Source organism: Falco cherrug, chromosome 1 (assembly GCF_023634085.1).
Source record: "Falco cherrug isolate bFalChe1 chromosome 1, bFalChe1.pri, whole genome shotgun sequence".
Lineage (NCBI taxonomy): Eukaryota > Metazoa > Chordata > Aves > Falconiformes > Falconidae > Falco > Falco cherrug.
In genome coordinates this window covers 6,533,551-6,549,873 of record NC_073697.1, presented here as the reverse complement: position 1 = coordinate 6,549,873, position 16,323 = coordinate 6,533,551, and the positions used below count along the sequence as shown (strand labels likewise).

General features: G+C 38.8%; 1 protein-coding gene across 1 annotated transcript in view; it reads left to right on the top strand.

The window, feature by feature from the left end:
- ANKRD50 (ankyrin repeat domain containing 50) overlaps positions 1–15,471 on the top strand; it is a 45,002-nt gene extending 29,531 nt beyond the window's left edge. The window contains exons 4-5 of the mRNA XM_055707071.1: positions 6,569–10,116; positions 12,463–15,471. Of these exons, the coding sequence (XP_055563046.1) occupies positions 6,569–10,113 (3,545 nt within the window). The 3' untranslated portion in view covers positions 10,114–10,116; positions 12,463–15,471. The remainder of the gene's footprint in view (positions 1–6,568; positions 10,117–12,462) is intronic.
- The last annotated feature ends 852 nt before the right edge of the window (positions 15,472–16,323 follow it).

Here is a 16,323-nt window from a genome sequence, read left to right as displayed (position 1 = left end):
AGAAAGTCTTATAATGACTGGGAGCAGGATTGCTGCAGTGGCCTGGTCCCGAGTGCTCTTTTTTGGGTGTCCAGTACAGATGACAGTTGTGCAAGCATATCTCCCTAGCCAAAAATAGTGAAGATGATGTGGAAGAAAGAGTGCAGTATTTCTCATCCACTGTCACCTTGCCACTGCCAGTGGTGAATATATCATCCCTACCACTGTAAGAATGAGAAAAGGAGGAGGGGTGTTTATTCTGATGCTCTTTGTTCCTTCACTTTTGTTGGTGACTTCTGAAAATTGAGTATTTGTGCCTGCATCTTGTGTAGCTTGTGTTCTGGGACCTTCTGTATTCCCAGATTCTGTAGTAGCACAATGTGCTTCAGATTTTTTTCCCGTTATTGAGATTCTCAGCTTTCATTAATTTAAAAAAAAAAAAAAAAGAAAAGAAAAGAAAAAAAAAAAGGTTTTGCCTCTTGTGGCTGCAGAGACAACCTCAAAAATATGAACCAAATGTAAAATGATGCCTGCATGAGTCTGCGGTCACCCTCCACAGTGAGCAAAAGCCAGCCAATTGAGTAAAAAAGGAGGGGAACAGATAATGTGTGTCCTCCTGCCTTCTCTTGCGTGTGCGCTTTTACCAACTGCCACATCATGCCTGTTTGTTTTTATTGTGGACCTTTGCCCTAAATTTAATAATTCTCTGTGTTGTGCCCATAATTATCCACATTATCTCCCATGCCATTGTTTGCTATCATTTGGCTACCAGTATGGACAGTCAAGCAGCTACATTAAACATAGTCATTCTAATCTTTGTATTAACATGTCAGAAAAATTTTCTTTCTGTACCTCAATAACTAAAGTCCTCTAATGTGAAAGTGGTGCAGAACATACAATTTTATTTTTTTTATGCATGAGCTAATCAGCTAATAAAAATGCTTCTTTGAAAATGAGGCTAAATCTTGAAAGCATAGCTGTTGTTCTTACAAAACTAAATTCCTTTTTTAAAGATCTATCATATTAGTTTAAAAAACTTTAGGCATTTTAAAATTAAGGTATTTTATGTAGATATACCTTTGAGTGAAAAGCAGGTAATTTCTCATTAACAGCATAAAGTTAAATAGACAAAAGTGCATATGTACAAATGCTCTGTTCATTGGTTCAAATAGACTTTTTTAAATAGGCATTTACTTAATTTCTTCTTCTTTGCTACACGTGTAAATCAAGTATCTGTGGCATCTGGCTTGATTATAGCCCTCAATTGAACACTGACATTCTTCATCCAAAGAATTCCATGTCAAGTGTGGGGCATGAGTGCACCAGTGTGGTAAAGCCCATGCAGATGTCACATCTCAGGGAGCCAGTTTCCATAAAGTTAATGTTAGATACGAGAAAGATACTGGAAAATACAGTAAGAAGAATCAAAAACGGGATGTGAAAGGGTTCAGTTTAGTCTCAGAGGGAGCTTCATTTCCATTCTTAAAATCCCTAGGCAAAAGCAAGCAATCTGTCATTCATTTTTCACTCTTCCTTTTCTCCATCATGCAATTCCAGACGGCTAGATATTATTAAGAGCTGATATTTATCCAAATTTATGCCGGATTAGAAATCTTGGGAGCATAGGTCTTTTCCATATTGCTGCTGTTTGCTGGTTCTGGTCTGAAAAGATGGGGAGGGTTAGGTTGTGGGTTTTTTTCTTGTAGCCTTTCTGAAAATTAAGAAGTGAAAATGTGAAAACTTCAGAGAAATGTAGTAAAAATCACAACCCAGAAAACTCATCCTGCTTGGTAATTGAAGCTACTGAGGTAGTCATATTGCTGAATCCCGAAATTAAATCAGTTGCCTGAACCTTTTCTCATTAGCTGCCATTCCAGAAAATACACGGCATGAGCCCACACCCAAGAGAGATTGCTTTAAAAAAGAAATTCTAAGTTGTCCTCTGAGTTTTCATAGTAGGTTGGAATTTAGTTGGGTGATATCATTGTGCTTTAAAGTCTTTGTGGGGATTGAATTTTTACTGTAAAACGTAATTTTTATATATTTATGTACTTGTAAAATTTACTTCTATGATCTTAAAGCTTCGGAAAAGTTTATTTGTTATTTTGGTTTGGGTTTTGGAAAAAAATATTTGGAAGGCTTGGGAAATAAACTGGGAGTTTTTAATTACTGTTTTCTTTCCTCTCATGACTGCTTTCTTCTGATTACCGCTTTGGAAACATGATCCCAGGGAAATTCATATTTCCTAGTAAAAGGTTGTATGGGAATTTTTAACTTAATCTGCTTTGTAATTAAAGAGGAAAGACTAAATTGTTTTAAATCGACTGTTACCTGTAGATCTAACTAAATAAATGTCTGTGCAATGACACGGACAAGTGAGAGCAGCAGATTTCAGCCTCAGTGGCTCTTAGCTTCTGGGGTAGACGCAGTGAAATGTGTAACGCGTAGTATGCTGCAAATGCACTAAGAGCTGTGTGCTGCTTGCATTTTCAGGTGCATTTTACTCTGCTGGATACGTTACTCTTTTTGAGCAATAAACGGCCATAGAAATACCTAATTAAATATATGCTTAGATCAGCAGTGTAAATTATTAATGCCAGAACATTGCCATGTGTGTAATCATTTAAATTACTTTGAAGTTAACAATTCAATTAAATGAAATATATTAAAATGTATTAAAATTTTTTGTAATATACTTATGTGAATGTATTTAAAGGTATGAAAGTAGAAGGATATTTTTAAGTATTTACGGGAACCTGCTAGTTAATAGCTTATTTGTTATTATTAAAGTTTGAAAAGGTTGACATACTGTGGAAGTCTTTATGTAGCCAAGATACTTTTTTTTCCCTTTGAATGACCTTATATCTTGCCAAGAAATACATTTGGAACTGATTTGTTTACAGAACTGCCAGGAATTTAATAAATCAGGAAAATCCATATTGGAGCTCCCATTGGGTTGAAAGTGATGTGTTATAAGAAAAATTTTAACAATGCAAAAAGCAGGGTCGTGGGACTGCAACTTCTGTCTGCTGCACTCCTGTTTTGCTGAGCTTAAGTAGTTCATGGGAATGCATCTGAAACAAAATGAGCTTTCTCTTAATGTTTTGGTGCTGCTTGTCCATGAAAGTGACTTATTGTATCTGGTAGGGTTGAAAAGCAAGTTTGCAGGATCTTTGTTTGGAAATGTAAAATGACCTCATTTAGATAGAGGTTTGGGAAAAAAAACCATGGCTTTGTTTTCCTGCTTCAAGCTAGCAATGAGAATTTGAGATTTAAAAAAATATAAATAATTCTATCTTATGTGGCCTTTTTTTGAATTATTTGCTTATTATAGTATAGCGTGCAGTGGTTAAAATTAACAACCTGTTTCTGTTCAAAAGTCTGTTACAATGGCCATTTGTTAATCTCAGCACTTAAAGAGCATATCATCCCTGGGATGTGCAAAGATCTGTATGAGTGTAGTATGCTTCTTGCTATACAAACTTGTCTTCAAATATAATATATAGGATCTCATTATCAAGGGCTCTTTGGAAATTTGCAAAAGAAAAGAAACAGGTTTTAGCTTCTGTGAATATACAGCTTCTGAACATACAACCAATCAATTTGTTTGAGTTACTGACTTCTGGAATGTTTACTGCTCTGAAGTCTTCTGAAATGTATTTGCTTGGCTGAGGTGTTTTGATATTTGGTATGTCTCAGGTAAGTACAGAGCAGGCTGTATTTTTAACCCTAACATGGAACAAAGTAATGATACAGCCTCATTTAAAGGGGAGAAACCTAACAACAAACACACAAACACTTCCCTTTTTACTTTTTTTTGGAGGGCTTGGGTTTGTTGTTTTTTTTTATCACATCTGAAATGGTTTTGTTCACTTTCCCACCCATCTTGGGAAGCAAAATGAAAAATAGCATTTGAAGAACACTGCAAGATAAGCAAGATTTTGCTTTTGAAAAACACAGACAGGGACTGAGACAAACAGTTATCACTCCGCAGGTTTTCATGTGAAGGCCGGGAGTCAAGGGAGGTGTAGTCATTAGGCAGCACTGAACGCCAGCTGAAATCTCAGACTTGCTGTCATGCGAGTCAGTCAGGGGTTTTCTTGTGTGTGGGGGGAATCAACTACTGAAAAAACACTTGAGTGATGTAAAAATAACGTATCAGAAGGAAGGATGTGGGCATGCAGTTAGTGTGAGATTGGAGGTGGTGTGAGCAGAGTCACTTAGTACTAAACACATTGAGAAGGCGTTTGCAGAGCTCTCTACCTGTCCAGCCAAGTGAGAGATACAAATCTTTACTGGGAGAAGCAGAGAGCTTCAAAGAACTGGAAGGTGAGCGAATGTAGTGGTTGCATTTGCTCTGAATCGAGCAAAACAGAGCTGTTGCCTGCACATGAGACAACCAAAGGGACACTTGTCTCTATTTACAGCTCTGTGTATGCATGCGACTGGGAATGCACGCACCAAGCGATGCCCTGGGTTTTACTCCTCTGTTTTCACTTCTGGATCTTCTGAAGGATCATAACCTAGAAACAGTCTTTCTCTTGAAGTGGAAGCTTGGGATCTGCAGAATCGCAGGGCACTGTCTGTTCTTACTCAAAAGAGTTTCTTATTTGGCTTATTTGTGAAAATTAAGGGCTCTACAAAGTTACATACACAATATTTTAATCAAATGCATAGTTAATCAATTAATTATGCCATTCTGCAGGTCAGGTTAGGACAATACTTGAAGTTGTGATAAATTATGGTGATTCTCTTGAGAGAAAAAAAATGCCTCTGCAGAATGAAGAAAGATCCCCCTCAAATAATTAATTTCTGCCTCCTGGCCTTCTCATTCAAAAATCTTCAATTAGACAATCTTATTAGTGTAGTCTTAGCCTGAGAAGTTGCTGCGCGAAAGTGTCCTGTTCAGTGATTTTATTCTGGGGAGAAGTATGATTTTGTTTTAAATATTCTATTGATTTAATCTTGTTAGATTTGTAATGCTACCATAATGAATAAGGGAAGCAGAAATACTGTAGTAACACTGCCATAGTTTGCCTCTCAGTCCTAATCTATTGTGTTTGTACAGTGCTCATGTAGACTACACAGTTAACAGAGTGACCATAATGTGACATTCAGAACCTCTGCTGAAGATACCCGGGAACAAAAAATTTAGTGTTCTTATCAGGCTGAATTGTCAGTCGGAACGAGTTCACAGACTGAGCAGCTCGATCCACAGAATGTTTAAAGACAATAAAAAACTAGATCTGAAAGTAACATTCTTCAGGGTCTCAATTCAAATTGTTTCGTGGAGATGGGACCAAAATTGCATTGAATGCACTGCTCTGTGGTTGCTTTTCCTTCAGTACAATTTGGAGGCTAGGAACTGCATTGGTTTGAAAAGCAAAGTTGGGGTTTTTATGACTAGCTGAGCTGACTGTAAGGAAATGTGTGCGGTCTGCTACACTGGAGGAAGAGATTACAGCCTGTCCCTGGAGAAGGGAGGTACAGCTCTGGCCTAAAACACGGTAGTTTAAGCTGCTGTGCCTGTGACCTCTGCGGTTTTCCCATAGCTTCCAGAAAAGTAGTGTTCCAACAATGTAACACGTAATATGTCATTAATCAAAAAGGGTAGGTCTTCGTCACATGCTTAACTTGGCACTACCAAAGCAAATGTCTTTAATGACAGAGATAGCCCTGTAGTCCATACAACTAAATCTTCGTTCCACCTCATTCTTCAGAGCCTTACGGCCACCAAGGTTGCCCTAGGGACTTCTTAGCACATGTGAAGAACAGTTTTCTTTGGTTTGGGCAGAAGGCCGCATACGTGTGCATGTGTAGGGAGATGTACATGGTATGCATGTATGAAATAATTTCCTTTTTTCCTCTAAAGAGTAAACGGATTGCAAAAACAATGAGATCATATGACTGTGAGAAAACCTGTTTCCTTATACAATGAGTCACCTACCAAAGAACCAGCGTATTTATCTGAAACTCAGTCCTTATTTGAAAAAATTAGGTAATTTTCAGTGCGCAGAGTGTAAAGAAATTTAAAACTATTTTTGAGTGTCTTTCTCTCCTGTATCATAAAACTTTTTTAAAGAAACTAACATGGTCAAGTTAGAGATTTATGTACATTTCATCATGCATGTGCACCAGGTGCGAATAACATCTTCTATAATTATATTAATATAATAGTCATCGTAAACTAAATAGCTGAAAATTATTTGGAATTCCATTGTTAACCACATTGGAGAAGGGATTATTCCTTTAATAATTTAATAATACTTAATAATCCTATTTTGGTTGCAGTTTTAGTGGTTTTGCTTCAGTATTTGGTATTAGTCAAAGTAGACACACAATGCCTGATTCAAAGGGATCTTGGAAATTTTCTTCATTAGTAGCATTTATTCTTATATAGTAGATGATGATAAAAATGTGTCTATAATCAAAGTTCTCTGCTATTATTATTCATTTACATTCACTATGTGTACACACAAAATGTATTATTATGGATGTTCCCTACCCAGAAATGTCTGTTTTTTTTTTTTAACACTGAGTTCAGCAAAACTAGGTCAGAAATAATAATAACTTTCTTCCCTTTTAATAGGTTTTCGAAAAATAAGTCTGGATGATCTGCGAAAGGCTTATATTGTGAAAGATGTGCAACAATATATTCTGCATCGTTTAGATCAGGAAGAAGCACTGAGACAACATCTCACAAAAGAAACTGCAGAAATGCTGAATCAGCTCCACATCAAAAGCAGTGGTTGCTTTTTGTATCTGGAACGTGTCCTAGATGGAGTTGTGGAGAATTTTATTATGTTACGAGAGATCCGTGATATTCCAGGAACGTTAAACGGCTTATACCTTTGGCTCTGTCAGAGACTTTTTGTGAGAAAACAGTTTGCAAAGGTCCAGCCTATTCTTAACGTAATTCTTGCAGCCTGTAGGCCATTAACCACAACGGAACTGTATCATGCAGTGTGGACCAAAAATATGACATTGACGATGGAAGACTTTCAACGCAAATTGGATGTCCTGTCAAAAGTCCTTATTGATGGACTTGGAAATACCAAAATCTTGTTTCATTACAGTTTTGCAGAATGGTTGCTAGATGTAAAGCACTGTACGCAGAAATACTTATGTAACGCAGCAGAGGGACACAGAATGCTGGCAATGAGCTACACTTGCCGAGCAAAGGATTTAACGCCGTTAGAAGCTCAAGAGTTTGCATTGCATCTAATTAATTCAAATTTACAGTTAGAGACTTCAGAGCTGGCTTTATGGATGATATGGAATGGCACACCTGTCAAAGACTCTCTGTCAACCCTAATTCCTAAAGAACAAGAAGTCTTGCAGCTGCTGGTAAAAGCTGGTGCTCACGTCAACAGTGAAGATGACCGCACATCTTGCATTGTTCGGCAGGCTCTGGAGAGAGAAGATTCCATTCGCACCTTGCTAGACAACGGAGCATCGGTAAACCAGTGCGATTCCAATGGGAGAACGCTCTTGGCCAATGCAGCGTACAGTGGCAATCTTGATGTCGTTAACTTACTGGTTTCAAGGGGAGCAGATTTAGAGATAGAAGATACTCATGGGCAAACAGCACTTACCTTAGCTGCTCGGCAGGGCCATACCAAGGTTGTCAATTGTTTGATCGGATGTGGGGCTAACGTTAATCACACCGATCATGACGGTTGGACGGCATTGCGATCTGCAGCATGGGGTGGGCACACGGAGGTGGTTTCTGCGCTCCTTTACGCTGGAGTCAAAGTGGACTGTGCAGACGCTGATAGTCGAACGGCACTGAGAGCAGCAGCCTGGGGAGGACATGAAGATATTGTGTTGAATCTGCTTCAACATGGTGCTGAAGTTAATAAAGCTGATAATGAGGGCAGAACAGCTTTGATTGCAGCTGCATACATGGGGCATAAAGAGATCGTGGAGCACCTGCTGGATCATGGTGCAGAGGTGAACCATGAGGATGTGGATGGAAGGACTGCGCTGTCTGTCGCTGCCCTTTGTGTACCAGCCAGTAAGGGACATGCCTCAGTGGTTAGTCTTCTTATTGACCGTGGTGCTGAAGTTGACCATTGTGATAAAGATGGCATGACTCCACTGCTGGTAGCTGCATATGAAGGACATGTAGATGTTGTTGATCTGCTTCTAGAAGGAGGAGCTGACGTTGATCACACAGACAACAATGGTCGTACACCGCTTCTGGCAGCAGCCTCCATGGGCCACGCTTCGGTTGTGAATACGCTCCTATTTTGGGGTGCAGCTGTTGATAGCATTGATAGTGAGGGGAGAACGGTTCTGAGCATAGCATCTGCACAAGGCAATGTTGAAGTAGTACGGACTCTGCTGGACAGGGGGCTAGATGAAAATCATAGAGATGATGCGGGCTGGACACCTTTGCATATGGCAGCTTTTGAAGGTCACAGGTTGATATGTGAAGCTCTGATAGAACAAGGTGCTAGGACAAATGAAATTGATAATGATGGGCGTATACCTTTCATATTAGCTGCACAAGAAGGTCACTATGATTGTGTGCAGATATTACTGGAAAATAAATCCAACATTGATCAGAGAGGCTATGATGGGAGAAACGCTCTCCGGGTTGCTGCTTTAGAAGGTCACAGAGATATAGTTGAACTACTGCTCAGCCACGGGGCAGATGTAAACTACAAAGATGCTGATGGTCGGCCAACACTTTATATCTTAGCATTAGAAAACCAGCTTACGATGGCTGAGTATTTTTTAGAAAATGGTGCAAACGTAGAAGCAAGTGATGCTGAGGGACGAACAGCGCTCCATGTTTCCTGCTGGCAGGGCCATTTGGAGATGGTACAGGTGCTGATAACATACCATGCTGATGTGAATGCTGCAGATAATGAGAAGAGATCTGCTTTGCAGTCTGCTGCATGGCAAGGTCATGTGAAGGTAGTGCAGCTTCTCATTGAGCATGGAGCTCTGGTTGACCATACGTGTAATCAAGGTGCTACTGGACTCTGCATTGCAGCCCAAGAAGGGCACATTGACGTTGTCCAGATATTACTGGAGCATGGTGCCGATCCAAATCATGCTGACCAGTTTGGGCGCACTGCTATGCGTGTTGCAGCTAAAAATGGACACTCTCAGATTATTAAATTACTGGAAAAATATGGTGCATCTACTCTGAATGGTTGCACTCCATCTCCAGTCCACACAATGGAGCAAAAACCCTTACAGTCAGTCTCCTCTAAAATGCAGTCATTAACGATGAAGTCCAATAGTTCAGGGAGTACTGGTGGAGATATGCAGCTTAGTATGCGTGGCTTATCTAACGGGCCTGCTCATGCCTTCAGTTCTCCTTCTGAGTCGCCTGATTCTACGGTTGACCGTCAGAAGTCATCTTTATCAAACAACTCCCTGAAGAGTTCCAAGAATTCTTCTCTCCGCACCACATCATCGACTGCAACGGCTCAAACGGTGCCTATTGATAGTTTCCACAGCCTGTCATTCACAGAGCAAATACAGCAGCATTCCCTGCCACGCAGCAGGAGTAGGCAGTCTATTGTTTCTCCTTCTTCCACGACTCATTCCCTAGGTCAAAATCATAATTCACCAAGTAGTGAATTTGAATGGAGCCAAGTAAAACCTAGTTTGAAATCGACTAAAGCTAACAAAGGGGGGAAAACGGACAACGCCAGCAAATCTGGGTCGGCTGGAAAAAAAATAAAACAAAATAGTTCCTCCCAGCCAAAAGTGTTAGAGTATGAAATGACTCAGTTTGATAAACGAGTACCTATTGCCAAATCTGGGACAAGTGTGCCACTTAAATCAATGCCGGCAGAGCCACAGTGCAAAATTTTGGTCCCGCCAGCTCAGCAAGAAGTTGGTCGATCTCAGCAACAGTTCCTGATTCACCAACAGAGTGGAGAACAGAAGAAGAGAAATGGAATTATGACGAATCCAAATTACCATCTTCAGAGCAATCAGGTTTTTCTCGGTAGGGTTTCTGTCCCACGAACAGTGCAGGATAGAGGGCATCAGGAAGTACTGGAAGGCTATCCTCCTGCAGAGACAGAACTCAGCCTTAAGCAAGCCTTAAAACTTCAGATTGAAGGTAGCGACCCAAGTTTCAACTACAAGAAGGAAACACCATTATAGAAGGTAACCTATCCAGGCACAAAGGAAGCAAACGCATGTATTTCATAACGTGCATTTTAAATACACTAAAATTACCTTTCGTTGCCATTTAGCATCATAATTGCTTTCATGGTGAAGACCATGAATATTAAGAACCTAACCTGGCGAGTATTTGTTTTACTGTCATTTCAAAGCACCAGCTGTAAAGGAATTGGATCACCGTCATATTTTCTGTTGAATTCTGATTGCTCAAATCATACCCCCTGTCTATCATATGTGACCAACTAAAACAGCAGGTTTCATGCAGATTTGATTTGGAACTCTCTTTTCAAGCATAAGGACAGCCGGGAATTTTAATATGTGATATTTTCATATACAGTAATTATTTCATTATTTACAAAATTGCTTTTGGGGAAGCTTCTGAACATTCTTTTAAGTTGCAGGCAACCACTTTTGCGAGTTTGGATTTTAAGTGTGAAATCTCAGTAGCGTAATTGTCTATAAATTAAAAAGTTAAAATACTGCACTAAAGCTTTGATTTTATATTTTTGTTACTGAGAGGGTAACCCTCCTATAAAAGAGATGGCATTCCTTAGAGCAAAACTAGAATCTATGTTATCGTACCAATTTTCTGACCATTCTGTAGTTCCTAATCAGTGGAGCTCATTTAGTTTGGTCATTTTCTCTCCCATACTGAATTTTAAGCTGTAAAAGGAGTTTTATGTAGTTTTTTTCCAGACCTGAGTTCTCAGTGAGTCAGCTAAAATAGAACTATTTTTCTCCCTCTTTCTGATGAGGTTTATCTTTTTTAGGGTATTGGGAATGTGTTAATAATTTATATGTTTTCTATTTGAATTTCAGAGAAGCAGCATCTTAAGGAAATGTATGCATATCCCTTATTGCTTATTTTTGAAAACATTTTTTGTTTATGTAAATGCTGCTTTTTTGACAGATCAGTGTGCTGCTCCTTAGAACAAGAATGTTCTTGCTAGCTGACTCAGTTCTGCTGCAAGACGTTAAAGACTGCAGGTGCCGTTTCTAGGACAATTGCATGTGGTGTAGAACCCACAGACGGGAGGTTTTCAGCTGTCAGAAACACATAAATGGTTTTTTTCCCAAAATGTCCTGGAAGTTAATTTCACTATAATGGGATGCATCTCTCTAGATGTAGCTGAGAGATCTCTCCTGAATTGCAGAGCATTAGAGTACTATGCAGGACTCTTAAGATGTTTCCTTCAGGTTCATATTTTGGTTAAATTAAAATATTTGAAACAATGCAGCGTTTCAAAAAGCTATATTCTGGAGCCTGCACATTTGTAAAATGTGAATATTAGCAAAGGGTCATATGAGCTGGGGGGCAGGCAAAAGTGAAGAGGAAGGACAACGGGAGCAGACAGTAGAGGGGAATAAGCAGATGAGAGAGAATGGACCCTAAATATTCATTGAAGTCAAAAGGGCTTCAGATTCCCACAGTTCTGCATCATGTCCAAACAGGATTTAAATTTGTTTGTGATTTCTTTTCCTGCCTCCATAAAACATATTAAAATGTGTAATTAAGAACTGTATTACCTAACTTTCATGTGCCTGTGCCTGATGTTCATTACTTGCTTTCGTGTTATACTTTATTGTAAATAAATTGTGTGGTTCTGACCTAGGACATAATGATTTGACCCGACTTGCCGTTAAAAGGCCAGGTCTGATGAATTTTCCATCTTTGTTGATTTTAAAATATTAAAAAAGCGTGTAAAAAAATGTGAACGTTCTACACATAACTTTAAAACTCAAATTGGCCTTTGCTTTATCTGGAACAAATAGTGCTTTCTTGAAAATTCAGGGGGTTTCTGTGAAGTATTTGGTTATGCAAGTGGCTAAGCATATGAGGTGATGGATAACTAAATGGTTCCTTTTGTTTTTTCTCTTAACAATTTTTACATACCTTCATTTTAGGTTTAAAACAGTTTTGTGTGGACTGTGAATTGCTTGGTGCAGGCTATAATTTACCTCCTCTTTTGCCAAGTCTCGAGCACAAAAACTGTAGTTTCCCTGACCAGTGAGTAAGTTAGTCACCTGTGGAGAACCTCATCGGAAGTACTCTACCAGAGCACCTGAGGAACGGCTTTCCTTCCCTGGCTGCTGCTCCTGAGCTCTGTTCAAGAAGCTCTCCTGTGGTGGGGACCTCGTAGCTGCTTTGGATGGTAGAGAGCACAGGGAATCAGTCATGGGATTTGAGTTAGGAAGGAAATACTTGGTTTTGGTATGTTGTTGTGCGCTTTTAACTTCAATTAGAAAATTATACAGCTTTCTTTCTGACAACGCTGTTCGTATTATGGAGTGTTTCAAAAACTTAATGTTTTCATTTTGTACTTCTAGGCCAATTCCATGATGCTATGAACAGAAGCGCTTCTGCTCCGAATGATTTATCAGCTGGCTGGGATGAAAGCATACAATGCTTGTTTAGTCCACCTCGAAATTCAAGAATGTGATTACCCCAGTACAGTTACCTTAATTACTGTAACGTGCCTACATTTTCAGGCTGCCTTCTCAGTATAACCCTCTGTGCTTCAAAAATTTATTTTGTGTACTTTGTATTTAATACACAGAATGAGCACTTTTTTTAATTGCAGAAAGTTATGTGCTGTATTTCCTGGGCAACAGCTGAAAATGGTAAGAACGAGGAATTCTGACTTCCTATTCCAGAATGCTTGGTAGAGGTGCATGTGCCACAGTGAATTACGTATGGAAAAGCGGTGCTTTTTGTATTTATTTTCCTGTGGCTAAAGAAAATAAGCAAACAGTTTGTCACATTTGCATTGTTGTAATGTATGGTCAGTTCCCTGTGTACTTCAAGAAGTTCTCTCCAGAAATACAAGTCTTGTAACAGTATTTTATAAATACTGTACTTGTGTGTTCTGTCTGTGTTATGGCTGTTCAGTGGTAGCGAAGGAGTCAGACTGCAAGCATCTGCAGTGTCTTTGGGATTTTAAAGAGGCAAAATCCACTATCTGGTACTAACTACGGCACCAAATCTGGATGGCAGACTGTGACCGCTGAAAGCAAGAGGACACTTGATCTTACATAGCCTCTGTTACTGTTATGGCAATGAGGTAACTGAATATGGGTATGTTTTAGGTGCTAAAGTAAAACGTCTGATCCTGCTTTCATGTATATCTTTATACATTAGAAACAGCTCTTTCTTTTTTCCAAGGTAAAGGACTGTATTAAGAATGTCAGTAAAACGAACCGTGGAAAATACAGACAACTCTGTTAATGAGGCCGAGAGAATATACAGTGACAATACAGTGGAAAAGCAAACGGTTCCTAATACCGTTGTGTGGGGAGTACAGAGATCACTGAGAGAGCTCTGTTCTGAGACAATAACTCTTGAAAGCACAAACTTGTATGAATGTGGTTACTGCTTCAGATTGATTAGGTAGAGCCAGCGTGAGTATCTCTGTACCTGGAGCGTGGTTGATCGGCAGTCAGGGTAGTCCATGTGCAGATAATGGAAAGCTGGTTCCCCACTCTTACAGCAGAAGAATTTCACTTATCTGAAAGAGGGCAAAATCAAGGCCATTGTTGTGAAAGTGAACAGTATGAATTTTTCCTTTGAATGTGCACATCTTACTTGCACAGCTCTGTGTGTGATAAAATGAAACAAGTGGGTTATTTTCTCCTACAAATGCAAGCTATATTCTACTATTCACCATTACACAGCCTTGCTCTTTAGAAAATAAGCCTATTTTTGTATGTGAGTATTTCTTCTAAAGGCTTGGGTTTCGCCTTTTTCATACTCTAATTCTGATCATTCCAGAAATAAGATGATAGAAAGCTGAGGTTATTTTTCATAGAGGATTAATTAGATGTATGGCTATCCTTAAACTTCGATAGATGGCCCCTGGATGTATATGTAGTGCATATTCTGAAGCACTAAAGGGCTCCGTGTCTTGTTACTATGATCAACAATCATCAGAACATTTTTTTTAATATCTTGCACCTCCATTCTTATTTGCTTGTTACTAAATGTAAAAATAATTTTTTATAGTCAGGCGTTCAGCATATAGTAAAATTAGATGTTAAAAGTTGACACACGGCAATATTGATTATTCTGAATGTTTCATGTATTGAATTTCTTGTCCCCGTGGGACAATTATAAAATAAACATAACAGGAGTCTGGCAGAATGGCCTTAAGAGGGTTAGTGGCTTGGTAAAGAGAAAAGTACCAAAATGTTCTCAGCAAACTTGTTTTGAACCTCAAGTATAGTACATTTGCAATACTGTGCAAGAATACAACTCTTCTTAGTTATTAGATGTATGTTTTGTTTTGTAGAAAGGGATCCCTGAATGCTGACATTTTTCTACTGAACTTGACTGTCATTGGGATTATATTTATTTAATTTTATTGTGTTGTTATTAATTGCACCTTGTGGACAGAGGACGTAAAAATATGGCCAGTTTCACAAGGGGCCACAACTTATAGATAGCCTGATGGTTTTCGTGTGAATAATATTTACATTCAAAACAGTTGCTGGGGAAACCTTGTATACAAATCAGCAGAAAGTAGACCTGTTGAAAATGTTTTCAGAATGAAAATTCTTACAGATTTTGAATATCATTTCGGAACAGAGCATGAATTGCTTTAAAACGTCTACTTCCGCAGGTCTGTGTAACTCTGCATTGCTGTTGCGTGTGATTTTTAGTGTCATCATTTGTGAGGGGTTTGCGTGCAAAGAAAAGGTGCTGTTCCCCTGGTGTTCGCTCTGTTCTGCTCTGCTCTTTCCCATCCGTACAAGTAAGTGAGGTGAACAGAGTTGCATAGCTGTGACTCAGCACGGTTTCTTCTGGTAATGTAACAGTTCTCGCAACCTAAAAATCCTGAATAAAACATGGATCCTGTTTCTTTTCATCCCATTTCACTGGTCCTTCCAAGGTTACCTCCGCAAGACGTCTAAAATTCTTGATGGGAAAGGTAGGGAAAAAGACTGTTTTGTGGACACACAGATATCGATACTGTATGCATGTGGAAAAACCGTACGGAAGCAAAATGCATTAAGAGATACAGAGGCACAATTGATGAATTTTTGTCTTCTCTGTGATAAGTATTGAAAACATTACCATTTATTTAAAAATAAAAAGGTATTTTCCCTCATCAGTTACTCTGCTATGCAAATGTCTGTTATGCTTAATATTCCCCATCTGAACTCCTCAGTTAACTTGGTTTGCAGATAGACTGTTTTTCCTGGAGTGGGTTGTAAATAGCTTTTAATGTACATTGAATGAATTTCACATTGTAAAATTTTTATTTTATTCCTTGTATTATATCAAGCGAAAATCCCTGTGTATATGAAAGTGCATAATAAATATATTTGCTTTTCAGCAGACATCTAACTGTTTTAATTTTACTACCTCATTTCCTGGGACATCTCAGGAAAAGGTTATTAAACTTGATTAACATTTGTGTAGTACTTAATGAAACATGACGTGTGTGTCCAGTAGGTAGTATAGGCTATCAAAACTCAGATCCCAGTGTTAATTCTTATGACCCTGCTTATCACTCAGCTGACCTTTTTCGCATTAATCTGAGTCAATACTGAGCATTTGCAGGAGAAAATGTGCTGCATGTTTTGTTTAAAATTACCATTATATACTGTATATACCAAGGGGGGCAATAAATTCAATATTTCAGTCACTCTGAGTTCTTTACCACTTCAAATGGCATTTGGTAATGATCTCTGATCAGTGTTTCTCTAGTATTTTCAGTTTAAGCAAAATCTCACTTAGTGATAATGGCTACTCATTTTTCTTTAACTTGTTATTAAAAAAAAAAAGGGGGGGGGGGGAGAGAAGTTAAAGTCCGTTTGGTATAATCTTTTTGACAATTATACGCCCATCATGATTTCTCCGCAGAGGGTTGTTGAGTGTAAAGGAAGAGTTTGGCTTCGCCTTCTGCAGATGATGGTTCAGGTTTAGCTCCATGTGTTCTGGTTCACACTGCTTCCAGCTGTTGGTGCTCATGGGTCAACTGATTTCCAAGATTAGGAGAATGACAAACAGAATTGTTGGTAACTGTTAACTTGTTTTCTGTATATTTCTGTGGTTTGTCACAATAATTATTTACCCTCTTTTGTGCAGTTCTTTATGTCTGAAATAACAAAGTATGAGATACATTAGTTCAGTGGCTATTTTTCATTGAGGCAAAAAATCATTTTCACTGAATTAATCTTTGAGTAAGT